This window comes from Melozone crissalis, unplaced genomic scaffold (genome assembly GCF_028551555.1).
Source record: "Melozone crissalis strain CALT ecotype California unplaced genomic scaffold, PUWL_Pcris_2 ptg000016l_1, whole genome shotgun sequence".
Lineage (NCBI taxonomy): Eukaryota > Metazoa > Chordata > Aves > Passeriformes > Passerellidae > Melozone > Melozone crissalis.
Window position 1 is genome coordinate 285563 of NW_026535794.1, and position 13099 is coordinate 298661.

The 13099-nt window shown below is 60.5% G+C and overlaps 1 protein-coding gene across 3 annotated transcripts in view; it reads right to left on the reverse strand.

Moving 5' to 3' along the window:
• The window catches only part of AGAP3 (ArfGAP with GTPase domain, ankyrin repeat and PH domain 3), a 118744-nt gene that overhangs the window by 63677 nt on the left and 41968 nt on the right, over nucleotides 1–13099 (reverse strand). For all 3 annotated transcript variants that reach the window (XM_054273911.1, XM_054273909.1, XM_054273912.1), the window contains exons 2-7: nucleotides 11452–11510; nucleotides 6541–6628; nucleotides 6279–6364; nucleotides 5984–6125; nucleotides 4442–4576; nucleotides 375–502 (exon numbers count right to left, since the gene is read on the reverse strand). In XM_054273911.1, the coding sequence (XP_054129886.1) occupies nucleotides 375–502; nucleotides 4442–4576; nucleotides 5984–6125; nucleotides 6279–6364; nucleotides 6541–6628; nucleotides 11452–11510 (638 nt within the window). The remainder of the gene's footprint in view (nucleotides 1–374; nucleotides 503–4441; nucleotides 4577–5983; nucleotides 6126–6278; nucleotides 6365–6540; nucleotides 6629–11451; nucleotides 11511–13099) is intronic.

The window sequence follows — 13099 nt, forward strand, 5'->3', positions numbered from 1 at the left end:
CCACACCCAAGGGTGAGACACGGAACCTGACCTCAGGGCGAGCACCAAACTGCCACACAATCACACAACCATGGGGTGCTCTGGCTTGGAAGGGACCTCCAGGGACATCTCACTGCACTCCTGCCTTGCACAGGGACACTCTGCACAGACCTGGCTGCTCCAAGCCCTGGGACACTGCCACCTGGGCTGGGACACTGCCAGGGAGCCACAGCTGCTCGGGGCTATGGAGGAGGCCCCAGGGTGACACCACTCTGCCCTTCCAGGAGCCAGCCAGAGCAGAGGTACCAGTCTGAGGCTGAGCCGAACTGCTGGCTACCAGCCCAGGGTGTGGAGAGCACAGGAGGTGCCTGGCTTCCCCCGTGGCCATTCCCCACCTGGTTGATGTGCACAGAAGGAATGGAGGCTGCGGACACAGATGAGTGGCTGGGTGAGTTGGGCAGGGACTTGCAGGGGCCGATGGAGAGCTGGTGCTTCTTGCGGAGAGCCACCACCTTCTGAGCCACTGCAAAAGGGACAAAGGCACAGGGTCAGCGTTCAGAAAGCACTTTCCTCCCCACACAGATTTCTAGAGGGCTCCAGGGAGAGCCAGGCCCTTGCCCTGACTGGTGTGCTGCCTGCACTGCTCAGGCTGAGCCCCAGGGCCATCTGCCCACTTGGGCATCACACAGAACAGCAACTCCCCATGGGCACCATGTGAGCCTGGGCCTGCTGCAGGAGAACCCCTGGGCAGCCACCTCTCAGTCACCCTGGGCAGGAGAACCCCTGGGCAGCCCATCACCCTCAGTCACCCTGGGAATCCATCACCCTCAGTCGCCCCTGTCACCCTCAGTCACCCTGTCAGTCATCACCCTCAGTCACCCCTGTCAGTCCATCACCCTCAGTCGCTCCTGTCAGTCCATCACCCTCTGTCACCCCTGTCAGTCCATCACCGTCACTCTGTCAGTCCATCACCCTCTGTCACCCTGTCAGTCCATCACCCTCAGTCACCCCCGTCAGTCCATCACTCTCAGTCACCCCTGTCAGTCCATCACCGTTACTCTGTCAGTCCATCACCCTCAGTCACCCCTGTCAGTCCATCACCCTCAGTCACCCCCGTCAGTCCATCACCCTCAGTCACCCCCGTCAGTCCATCACCCTCAGTCACCCCTGTCCGTCCATCACCCCTCAGTCACCCTGTCAGTCCATCACTCTCAGTCACTCCTGTCAGTCCATCACCCCTCAGTCACCCCTGTCACCCTCAGTCGCCCCTGTCACCCTCAGTCGCCCCTGTCAGTCCATCACCCTCTGTCACCCCTGTCCGTCCATCACCCTCAGTCACCCCTGTCACCCTCAGTCACCCTGTCAGTCCATCACCCTCAGTCACCCTGTCAGTCCATCACTCTCAGTCACCCCTGTCAGTCCATCACCGTCACTCTGTCAGTCCATCACCCTCAGTCACCCCTGTCAGTCCATCACCCTCAGTCACCCCTGTCAGTCCATCACCGTCACTCTGTCAGTCCATCACCCTCAGTCACCCCTGTCCGTCCATCACCCCTCAGTCACCCTGTCAGTCCATCACTCTCAGTCACTCCTGTCAGTCCATCACCCCTCAGTCACCCCTGTCACCCTCAGTCGCCCCTGTCACCCTCAGTCGCCCCTGTCAGTCCATCACCCTCTGTCACCCCTGTCCGTCCATCACCCTCAGTCACCCCTGTCACCCTCAGTCACCCTGTCAGTCCATCACCCCTCAGTCACCCCTGTCACCCTCTGTCACCCTGTCAGTCCATCACCCTCTGTCACCCCTGTCACCCTCTGTCACCCTGTCAGTCCATCACTCTCTGTCACCCCACACAACAGCTCCAGGAGCCAGGGACTGAACTGCCTCGCCAATGGCCCCTCCACCAGTCTGGGCCTTGTGGTCTGTGAAGGAACATCCTGAGGGTGTAGAATCCCTGGTGGGTCACTAGGGACCTCTGCATGCTCTCCTCTGTCCAGACCTGCAGTGCTGGGTTTCTCTGAAACACCGAGTGATGCTCTGGGGCTGGTGTCACAGTGACATGGGCAGGGAGAGCTCAGCTCTGCAGGCAGGGCACACCTCACTGCTCGTACAGCACAGCTCCGTGCGGCAACCAGAGAAACAACAACAGACTGGTGTAAGGGATGGCAGAAACTATCCCACAACACCTGGCTGATGGTCAGGAAGGAGAAGAGCCTGGGCCTGGCATGCAGGAAGGTGAAGGTCACCTCAAGGTGCCTCATTCCAGGACTGGGGAGATATTATCCCTCCAGTGTGGTCTCATGGTTAATTCCTCATTAGCAGTAGTGGTGTGGGATAACTGATGGGCAGAGCCTCTGCCAGGCTCCCTGCCCACAACAGCAGCAGCTGAGGGCTTTTTCTGGGTATTTCCAGAAATATATTCCCTGGGGAGCTGGAGCTCACAGTGTGCCCAGCCAGCACCGGGATGGGACATTCCCCTGGGCTGGAGCTCACAGTGTGCCCAGCCAGCACCGGGATGGGACATTCCCCTGGGCTGGGGCTCCAGAGCCTCCCTGGGAGCTCATGCTGAGCCTGGGCCTGCAGCCCTGTGTTTGAGGGGACAATGGGGAGCAGCAATGCCACCGGCACCCCAGCCAAGGTCCTGGGCCATGGAACTGCTGGCTGCCCCCTCCTGCCCTCTGCAGCGCTCAGGGCACAGGAAAGGCAGCACCATGCACTCGGGAGCTGCAGCAGACCTGAGGCTCAGGAAGTCACCCACAGCACAGCTGCTGTCCTTGCTGCGCCCTGCAGGACCCGGGCTGGGTCACTGCTCCTCCTGCATCCTGCACCCTGCAGGACCCGGGCTGGGTCACTGCTCCTCCTGCTGCATCCTGCAGGACCCGGGCTGGGTCACTGCTCCTCCTGCATCCTGCACCCTGCAGGACCCGGGCTGGGTCACTGCTCCTCCTGCATCCTGCACCCTGCAGGACCCGGGCTGGGTCACTGCTCCTCCTGCATCCTGCACCCTGCAGGACCCGGGCTGGGTCACTGCTCCTCCTGCATCCTGCACCCTGCAGGACCCGGGCTGGGTCACTGCTCCTCCTGCATCCTGCACCCTGCAGGACCAGGGCTGGATCACTGCTTCTCCTGCACCCTGCAGGACCAGGGCTGGGTCACTGCTTCTCCTCCTCCTCTGCTCCTGCAGGACCCGGGCTGGGTCACTGCTCCTGCCAAGGCCACCCTGGCAGGACCTGGCAACGCCAAGATGCCATCCTCTCGCCACAGAAGTCCCTGTGACATCTGAGGACGTGGGAAGGATGGAGGAGCACATTCCCACAGAGCCAGCAGCACCTCCAGGGGAATCCTGCCGGGACATGAGAAACCAGCAAGGAGGAAGGGACCCCATTCCCTGCCACGCGTCCTTCTCACGGTGACCTGTGGCAGCCTGAGTGCCCAGACACAGCCACAAAACCCCAGCACATCAGGCACACCCTGCAATGTGCTCAGAGCAGACACAGCACAGCCCAGCCCCAGGCCACTGACCAGGCACCAGGGCCTGCTCTGAGGAACAGGGTCTGCTGCTCCTGCTGAGCTGTGCTGGCACTGCAGCCAGGGCCACCCAGCCCTTGGAGAATCCCTGGGCAGTCTGTCTGTCCTGGAGCATCCCCACACTCTGCAGCACCCTGTGCACGTGTGTTTAGAGCTGTCTGTGAACACCACGGGGCAGGGTGCTCGCTCCCTCAAGCTCACTGCCAGCACAGGGACCTGCTCCCCAGAAAGGTCAGCAGCCACTTGTGGTGGTCTGAGGAGACTGGCCAGTAGCCAGGCTGTGACCCAGGGCTCTCTACAGACAGAGGGGCAGCAGCACAGACTCCACTCAGCACGGGCAGGCAGGCAAGCTGGCCCTGAAAGCAGCTCCTGCTGCTCCTGCTGTGGGAACTGGACACCCTCCCCAGCCTGGCCGGGGCAGCTCTGCTGGGATCCGGGGCGCAAGGGGTCACAGAAAGGCAAGTCTGATGGAAACTGAACTGCCATGTGAGGCAAGGTCCTCACAGAGTCTGTGACTGCCAGGCTCCCCAAGATACCAAACCAGCTGCACCAGGAGATCCACCAGATCCCAAACCAGCTGCATCATGTCCCACCAGTGCTCACTAGGAAGAATTCTTACCCACTCCAGAAACACCTCATCCCATCAGCTCCAGGCCATTCCCCCTTGTCCCGTCACTGGAGGGACACACAGTCTCCTTTAGGAGAGTTAATTTAAGTTAATTTAAGCAGCCTGCAAACCCCCAGGAGACGGTTGCCTGTGCCCCTGAGCATCACTGAGCTGCAGCCCCCTGTCCAAGCCCAGCAATGCTCTCTCACACGGTTCCCATGAGGAGCAGCTGTCCCACCCAGCTGTGCACAGCTGTTTCCTGCTCCCAGGGCAGCACAGAGCCCCCGGCCATGCCCCACTGTGCCCAGAGCCCGGGGGGCTGCAGTTACCATCCTGGAAGACCCTCTCCACGTTCAGGCCGTAGGTGGCACAGGTCTCGTAGTAGGTGCAGCGCTTCAGGTCGTTGGAGAGCTTCCGTGCGCGGGAGTCGTCGATGACGCGCGGGTTGGTGGCACTGATGGCATCTGCAAACCACAGGGACAGCGGGCTGGAGGGCAAGGGCCTGTCCCACCCACCCAGGGGCCCCACCGCACCTCTGGCCTCCCTCCCTTCGCCACACAGAGCAACCACCTCCACGGCACTGTGCCATAGATGCCTGTGATCACAGAGTCCCACGTTTGTACAAAAATGGGTGAATCTCTGTAAATGAACCTGACTCAGCTCCCCAAAGAACCCAGCCACCGACACTTCAGCAAGACAGAGGCACAACACCTCGGGGAGGTGTGGGGACCAAGGCCAGGCAGCCCAGCTGCCAAATAAAATTGATTTGTCGGTCTCCAACATTTTAGGGCTCATGGCCAAGCCCTACATGTTAAAGAATCCAAGGGAGAAAGCCTCCTGGTTTAACAAGAAAGTCAACTCTGCTGGGATGTCTCCACAGCCAAGGAATTCCTGGACAGCTCTAAAATACAGGCTCAGTTTGCATCCCAGATAGCCACCAAGTGCTTGCCTGTTTTGGAAAAACTTCTTTCCAAAGAGGAATCCAACTCCTTAAAGACAAGCCAGGGACAAGTGGGGGCTGTGAACAAACCTCCTCAGGTGGGGTAGAACTGGGACCTGCCCTGTGAGAAAGCCCTCCTCCAGCCCTCCAGATGGTTGTGTGCCTGTACCAAGGCTAGGACCTCACCTGGTTCTGTCTCTGGGACAACAGTGGCCACTACCCCTTACCTGTCCTGCATCTCCACAGTGCCTGCTGCCACCCCATCCCTGAGCCAAGATCACTCAGTCCTAAAATTCATTCCACAATCTTTAAATATCCAAAGTTTAACAACTTTGTTCTGCTTTTAATATGGGGGTCTGGAGCAGACACCTGTGACTCCGTCCCACTGCTCCTGCCTGTTTTCCTGGCCAGGAACAGGTCACGCAGTGCTCAGGACAGTTTTCCCCTACATTCATGTCCTGCTCCTGCTCTCTACTGTCACACAGAAGCTCTTCACCCCAAGCTGCCTGCTGCCTGTGCTGGCAGAGCTGGGGGAGGCAGCACCAGGCTATCATGCCATTTCCAGAGGAAAGTGGCTCCATGGGATGGGGCAGCTCTCTGTGGGGAGGCTGAGATGGTGTGAGCAGCAACTCCCTCCTCAGGGCCCTGGGCTGGGGCCCCAGCATTGCCCCTCAGCCCCACAAAAGGCTCACAGACCAGGATGCCCCCTGTGCTCTGGGGCCAGCACCCCTTTGCCCACAGAGCCAGCAGGACACTGCAGCAGCAACGCTCCCGCTCGTGGCTGGGCCGGGGCGGGCTGGGCTGGGCTGGGGAAGCTGGGCTGGGCTGGGCTGGGCCGGGCCGGGCCGGGCTGGGCTGGGGAAGCTGGGCTGGGCTGGGCCGGGCCGGGCTGGGCTGGGCCGGGCTGGGGAAAGCCGGGCGCCGTGCTCACCCTGTGTGCCCACCAGCACCATGGGCACCTCGGCGGTGTTCCGGTAGCTGCAGAGCCGCAGGTAGTAGTTGTAGACGGTCTGGAAGCTGATCTCATCCTCCAGGCTGAAGACAAACACCACTGCATCCACCCAGGCAGCAAACTGAAGGGACAGGGCAGGATTACAGCGCGGATGGACAGACGGACACCCAGGCCCAGGGCAGCCACAGCCCGGGCTCAGGCAGCAGCACCTCCCCCAGCCACCATCTCCACCAGGATGGGTGGGAAGGGAGCACCGGGAGGACAGGTCGCCTACCTGGAGCTCAGGGGGGCCCCCTTCATCTCGAATCAGCAGCAAGTAGCTCTGGCCATCCACCACGATCTCCTTCTTGAACCGGCCACCTTGGGAGCAAAGCTGCAGGTCAGTAAGGGGGACAAGCAGGGGACACCCCAAACGAGGGCTGGGGCCATGCAGAGCCCCATGGCAGGGGAGGAGGAGCAGGGGCTGGGGGCACCTGCTGCCCCACGGCGAGGAGTGACCCCAGCCCGTCCCCAGCACCCTGGGAAGCAGAGCTTACCCTCTGGAGACTCCTCCTGCACGTAGGTGCCGGTCAGGTAGCGGTGCACCAGGGCTGACTTGCCACTGGACAGGTTCCCCACGATGCCCTGCAACAGATGCACGTGTCACCCGTGTCCCTGTACAGGCGGCCACCCCCGTGGGGTGACAGCACCAGGGCTGGGGCACACTCTGGTGAGAGGCAGAGGTGTCCCTGAGAGAGAGGACACAGGGATGGTGTCACCCAGCCCAGCATTCTGTGGGAGGCACGGCATGGACTGGGCTCAGTCAGGCACAGAGCAGCTGAGACTGGGGCACGGCCATCTGGGCACTGAGCACTCCTGTCCTCCCCTGAACAGGCACAGCCACCTGGACAGAGGGCTCTGAGCATTCCTGTCCTCCCCTGAACAGGCACAGCCCTGTCAGAGCCACACCAGCTCTTCCCAGAGCCCTTCTGCTCCTCAGGGAACACTTGCCATCCCAAGTCAATTCAGTTTTGGGGTGCTGAGCTCTGGACAGCAGCTGCCAGTGGAAGGGGAGCAGGGAGCAGCCCCAGTCGGGAGCAGGCCCAGCCTGTGTCGTGCCTGAGCAGCAGCGCCAGGGCAGCACGATGTGCACCTCCCAGGATGGGAGATGGTGCCACCCACACAGAAAACACCCAGCACCAATGCTCAGCCAACACAGGGGAAAGCTGTGAGCACCCAATGCAACTGGGTGGCAGCACATCTGACTGCAGCACCCTCAGACTGGCCATGGAATGCAGGGGGTGACCCAGGATGGGTCAGTCACAGCCCTGCTTGGCTCATTGTCAGTGTCCTCCTGACCATCTAATGCTGCTTAATTGTGGGACCGGGTCTGTACTGGAGGGTCTGGAGCACGAGTCTGATGAGAACTGGCTGAGGGAGCAAGAGGGGCTCAGCCTGGAGAAAAGGAGGCTCAGGGGGAACCTTCTCATTCCACAACTCCCTGACAGGAGAGTGCAGCCAGGTGGGGATTGGGCTCTGCTCCCAAGTAACTAACGACAGGACAAGAGGGAACATCCTCAAATTGCATCAGGGAAGGTTTAGGTGGATATCAGGTATTCCTTTTCCACAACAAGGGACGGGGTCACCTTCAGCTAAAGGTGAACCAAGTCACTATCCCTGGAAGGGTTGGAAGTGGCAGTTGAGGATATAGTTCAGCGGTGAACATGGCGGTGGTGCTGGTTGATGGGTGGACTTGATAATCTCAGAGGGCTTCTCCAGCCTTAATGGTCCAGCTGCACTCACGCGGCCACACCAGAGCAAAAGACATGGGGTGAGGAGTGGCTACGAACACTAAAGCTGCCTCTGCCCCCATGGAAGTTTACAGGCAAACTTTTCCAGGCACAGGATGAGCCTGGCAGGTGAGTCACCACCGGGCGGGTTCTCCAGCTCACTCAAACGCTCCCGCTGCCCTGGGCCAGGCACGTGCTGCTCCCTGTGAGAAGCAGAGAGGCACCAGCCCATGGCCGGTGCGGCACAGACCGCGCTGGCAGAGCCCAGGACAGCACCCGTGTGCCAGCTCCGGTGCCAGCAGAGCCAGCACGGGGCAGGAGCAGGGAGCACTGACCGACGGCTCCCATGGGCACGCTCTCACACTGCCCCATGTGCCACCCCTCCGAGCAGTGACAGACCCCGACACAGTGACAACGCAGAGAGCACGGGCTGGGCTGCAACCTGCCCTGTCCTGCAGCCTGCCCTGTCCTGCAACCCTGCCCTGTCCTGCAACCCTGCCCTGTCCTGCAGCCTGCCCTGTCCTGCAGCCTGCCCTGTCCTGCAACCCTGCCCTGTCCTGCAGCCTGCCCTGTCCCTCAACCCTGCCCTGTCCTGCAACCCTGCCCTGTCCTGCAGCCTGCCCTGTCCCTCAACCCTGCCCTGTCCTGCAACCCTGCCCTGTCCTGCAGCCTGCCCTGTCCCTCAACCCTGCCCTGTCCTGCAACCCTGCCCTGTCCTGCAGCCTGCCCTGTCCTGCAGCCTGCCCTGTCCTGCAACCCTGCCCTGTCCTGCAGCCTGCCCTGTCCCTCAACCCTGCCCTGTCCTGCAACCCTGCCCTGTCCTGCAGCCTGCCCTGTCCTGCAGCCTGCCCTGTCCTGCAACCCTGCCCTGTCCTGCAACCCTGCCCTGTCCTGCAGCCTGCCCTGTCCCTCAACCCTGCCCTGTCCTGCAACCCTGCCCTGTCCTGCAGCCTGCCCTGTCCTGCAACCCTGCCCTGTCCTGCAACCCTGCCCTGTCCTGCAGCCTGCCCTGTCCTGCAGCCTGCCCTGTCCCTCAACCCTGCCCTGTCCTGCAACCCTGCCCTGTCCTGCAACCTGCCCTGTCCTGCAGCCTGCCCTGTCCTGCAACCCTGCCCTGTCCTGCAACCCTGCCCTGTCCCTCAACCCTGCCCTGTCCTGCAACCCTGCCCTGTCCCTCAACCCTGCCCTGTCCTTCAACCCTGCCCTGTCCTGCAGCCTGCCCTGTCCTGCAGCCTGCCCTGTCCTGCAGCTGCACATCCAGAGCCCCGCTGGGCAGGGCCTGCACCACACTGTGCCATCTCAGGGACAATGGAATGGAACTGCCCAGCCTCTGCCCAGCATAACCACACAACCATGGAATCCCAGAGGGGCTTCTCCTGGAAGGAACCCTCAGAATCATCCAGTGCCACCCCTGCCAGGGACAGAGACACCTCCACTGCCGCAGGATGCTCCAAGCCCCATCCAGCCTGGCCTTGGACACTGCCAGGGACCATGGGGCTGCTTCTCTGGGCAACCAGTGCCAGGCCCTCACCACTCTCAGGGGGAAGAATGCTTTCCATCTCACCTAATATTCCATCTAACCCTGCCCTCTGTCCATGGGAAGCCATTCCCCTTTGTCCTGTCACTCCAGGCTCTTGTCCCAAGCCCTCTCCGCTTTCCTGGAGCCCCTCTGGGCACTAGAAGGGGCTCCAATGTCTCCAGAACCTTCTCTTCTGCAGGCTGAGCAGCCCCAGCTCTGCCAGGCTGGCTCCAGAGGGGTTTCAGCCCTCAGAGCATCTCCACGGCTCCTCTGGACGCACTCCAGGGCCATGTCTGTGCACTGTTGGGGCCCCTGACAGGGACACAGCACTCTGGGGGGGTGCTAGAGAAGGTCCCAGAGCAGAACTCTGCAGAGCCCAGCTGCAGGCAGGCAGCTCAGGCTGCAGTGCCAGGCTGCCCACGGCTCCTGTGCCAAGGGAGCAGCTCCTGAGCTGCCCAGCAGCAAGGGTGCCACACCACGCCGAAGACCAACACTGCAGTGGCATTTAGCTCTGAAACCCAGGCAGAGGCTGCACTTACACTCTGTCTGCACATGGTACAAACCCTGAGCTGCATCTCACCAAAATCTTGCTGCTCTGCCATGTTCCTGAGCTCACCTGGAGCTGCAAAGCAGCCACAGAAGTGACAATCCTGAGGAACACAAGGCACAAACCGAACCAAACAAGGTCTGTAAGCACTGTGGGAGCCTCTGTTCTGGGATTTTGGGGAGAATGTGCTGGCACTGCCCAGTGCCAGGTGCAGGGGACAGGCCCTGCCAGGAGGCACCATCAGTGCCCCTCTGCAAGAACTGCTCAGCCACAGCCTCCTCCTGGCCTCCAGCACCGGGAGGGAGCTTCTGGGGGGAAACTGAGGCAGGGAAAACTGCTGAATGTGCATTCTTAAGTACATCAAATTATTCAAAGACCTTGGAGAAAGTATCCTGAATGCCTGGGAACACAAGCAGGGAGAGCCGTGAGACCCTCAGCTCCTGTGGGAGACAGAGGACACAGAGCCGCTTGAGAACGGGAAGGAAGTGAAATCTGGCAACATTTCTTGCTGGGGTCAGTTTGGGCCCCTCATGACAAGAAAGACCTGGAGGGGCTGGAGTGTGGGCAGGGAAGGGAATGGAGCTGGGAAGGGGCTGGAGCCCCAGGAGAGGCTGAGGGAGCTGGGCAGGGGCTCAGCCTGGAGCAAAGGAGGCTCAGGGGGCCCTTGTGGCTCTGCACAGCTCCTGCCAGGAGGGCACAGCCGGGGGGAAAGGGCTGTGCTCCAGGGAACAGGGCTGGGCCAGGGCAGCTCAGGGTGGGCAGAGGGAAAATCCCTACCTGGAAAGGGCTGTGCAGCCCGGGCACAGCTGCCCAGGGCAGCGCTGAGGCCCCATCCCTGCAGGAATTCACAAGCTGTGTGGATGTTGCCCCTGGGGACACAGTCAGTGATGGCCTTGGCACTGCTGGGGCCATCTGGACTCAAAGATCTCCAGAGGCTTTTCCAACCCAACTCTAAACCAGGACTCTGAAAGGCCTCTGGGCTTTTAGAAGAGCTGCTTTGGCCAGATCAAATCCCAGAGCAACAGAGATACCCAGAGGTCATGCAAAACCTGGGGAAATGCTGTGCCACTTGAGGTAGAGCTAAGTGCTTTAGGATGGTTTATCTGGCAGCATGGCTCTGCAGCCTTGCAGAACCCCAACATCAGGCAGCAACACCCAAACAGCTGTGAGAATGGTTTTAAAATGCATTTCACAGGTAAACTAATGAATATTTGAAGTTTGGTTTGATTCTCACTTAACTGCAGGTCGAGACACTGTGGCAGGACAGTGCTGGAATGTTTAGCAAGAAGAATTTTGTTCTTTTGTTTCTTGGACTAACATTGAAAAACGTTAACCTTGCAAAAGCTGAAGGGAGACAGAATGGAAGGGCACACGCCAGGAGCCTGTAAGGAGAGCTGAGGGCGGGCACAGAGAGCACAGGAAGAGCAGAGGAGGAATCCATCACTGAAGCAGCTGCAGCTTAACTGAGGAACATCAGCCCTTCCCTGGCACAGCAGCAGCCCCAGCTCCCCTGTCCCTTCTGAGTGTTCCCACCTGGCCACACGAAAATGCAGGGTTTTCCTGAGGGTTTGGGGATCCAGGGATATCCCAGGCACAAGCCACAAGTACTCACCACCTTCAGCTCAGGCACCGAGCGACTCAGGGTCCATTCCTGGCTGTTCACAAACGAATCTGCAGACAGAGGGAAGAAACCATCAGGTTACCCGTGAGCTCCCAGCAAGGATATATGGTTCTTGCCAGACACAGAGCTGCAGGAGCAGCCAGCCTGAGCGGAGCCTGGAGGACACCCTGAGTGCCAGGGGCCGCCAGCAGCCCCCTGACAAACCCCAGTCCCCCACTCGCCTTGGCCAGGTCAGACCTTCCCTTCCACCCAACAGCAGCTCCAGGGCAGGACCCACAGAGCAGCACCTCCTGCGTGTGTATGGCATACAAACAGAAAGGATTTTGGAGCGCAGCAATCTGCGGGAGCTCTGCGCCTTCAGGAGCCTCTAATAAACCTGCCAAATCTGTGGCCACAGACCGTTGCAGGAACGGGAATGTCAGATGGCTCAGAAGGGAAGCAGCAAATCCACCAGACCCAAAAGCGGGCAGCAATCAAACACAGTGACCTGGGCACTGCCACTGCTCCAGCGTCACCTGAGGCCACAGGGAGGGTGGCTCAGATCTGCCCCAGCAGCCCCAACCCCACATCCACAACTCCCAGTGCTGCTCCAGCAGTACCCAAACCACCCTGCCAGGGAGCAATTCCTCATTCCCAATCTCCCATCCGTGCCTGCCCTCTGGCACTGGGAGCCATTCCCTGTGCCCTGTCCCTCCATGCCTTGTCCCCAGTCCCTCTGCAGCTCTCCTGGAGCCCCTCCAGGCCCTGCCAGGGGCTCTGAGCTCTCCCTGGAGCTGCTCCTCTCCAGGTGAGCACCCCCAGGTGTCCCAGCCTGGCTCCAGAGGGGCTCCAGCCCTGGAGCATCTGCCTTGTGTTGGGGCAGCATTGGGCCCCACAGCCCTGCCAGAGCCCCCCAGGGCCTGCCCTCACCCCAGCTGCTGTTCCAGCCCTCCTAACTCCCATGGGGAGGCTGGGCACACAACAGCACCAGCTCTCCCTCCATCTCAGCTCTGCCACCTCGCTGGGCAGCCCACGGCCACGGGGAGAGCCCACTCCTGCTCCCACTGCCAGAGGGCAGGCTAGGCTGCTCTGAGAGCACGAGGCACCAAACCTGGCACTGTGCCCTGCTCCCTGTTCTGGGTGCCACCAGCACCCACAACATCCACCCATCACGTTCGAGAAAGGTGTGGACATGGTGCTCCCGCCTGGAGCTTTACCTTCCATGGCTGACCTAGGAACACTCCTTTTCCAGGAGTTATTGCAGACAAGTACTCCCCAAGCGTGCTGCAGGGACACCAGGTTATTTATAGCCTTCCTGAGGAATCATTTCTCTGCGGTGTCTTTCACCTGCCCTTTCCTTTTTTAGGCAGAGGTAACGTTTTTATTAGAACAATTCATCAGTCAGGAGGAAAATGATACATTTTTGAGCCCTTTCCAAAAGGTAACAGCACACCTGTATTTCCAACTGCATCACTGGCTCTAAAAATAGCTGTCACCTCCACTTGGGACTTGTGCCCTGCTCAGCCTCTCTGGCAGGTAATGTGGCAGGTAAAGCCCCATGCAGGCCCGAAGGAGCAGGCAGCACACACGTGCTGTTCCATGATACACGGCAGGCTTTTGGCAGGTTCTGACTGGAGCACAGGCCACACACACTCGGTGC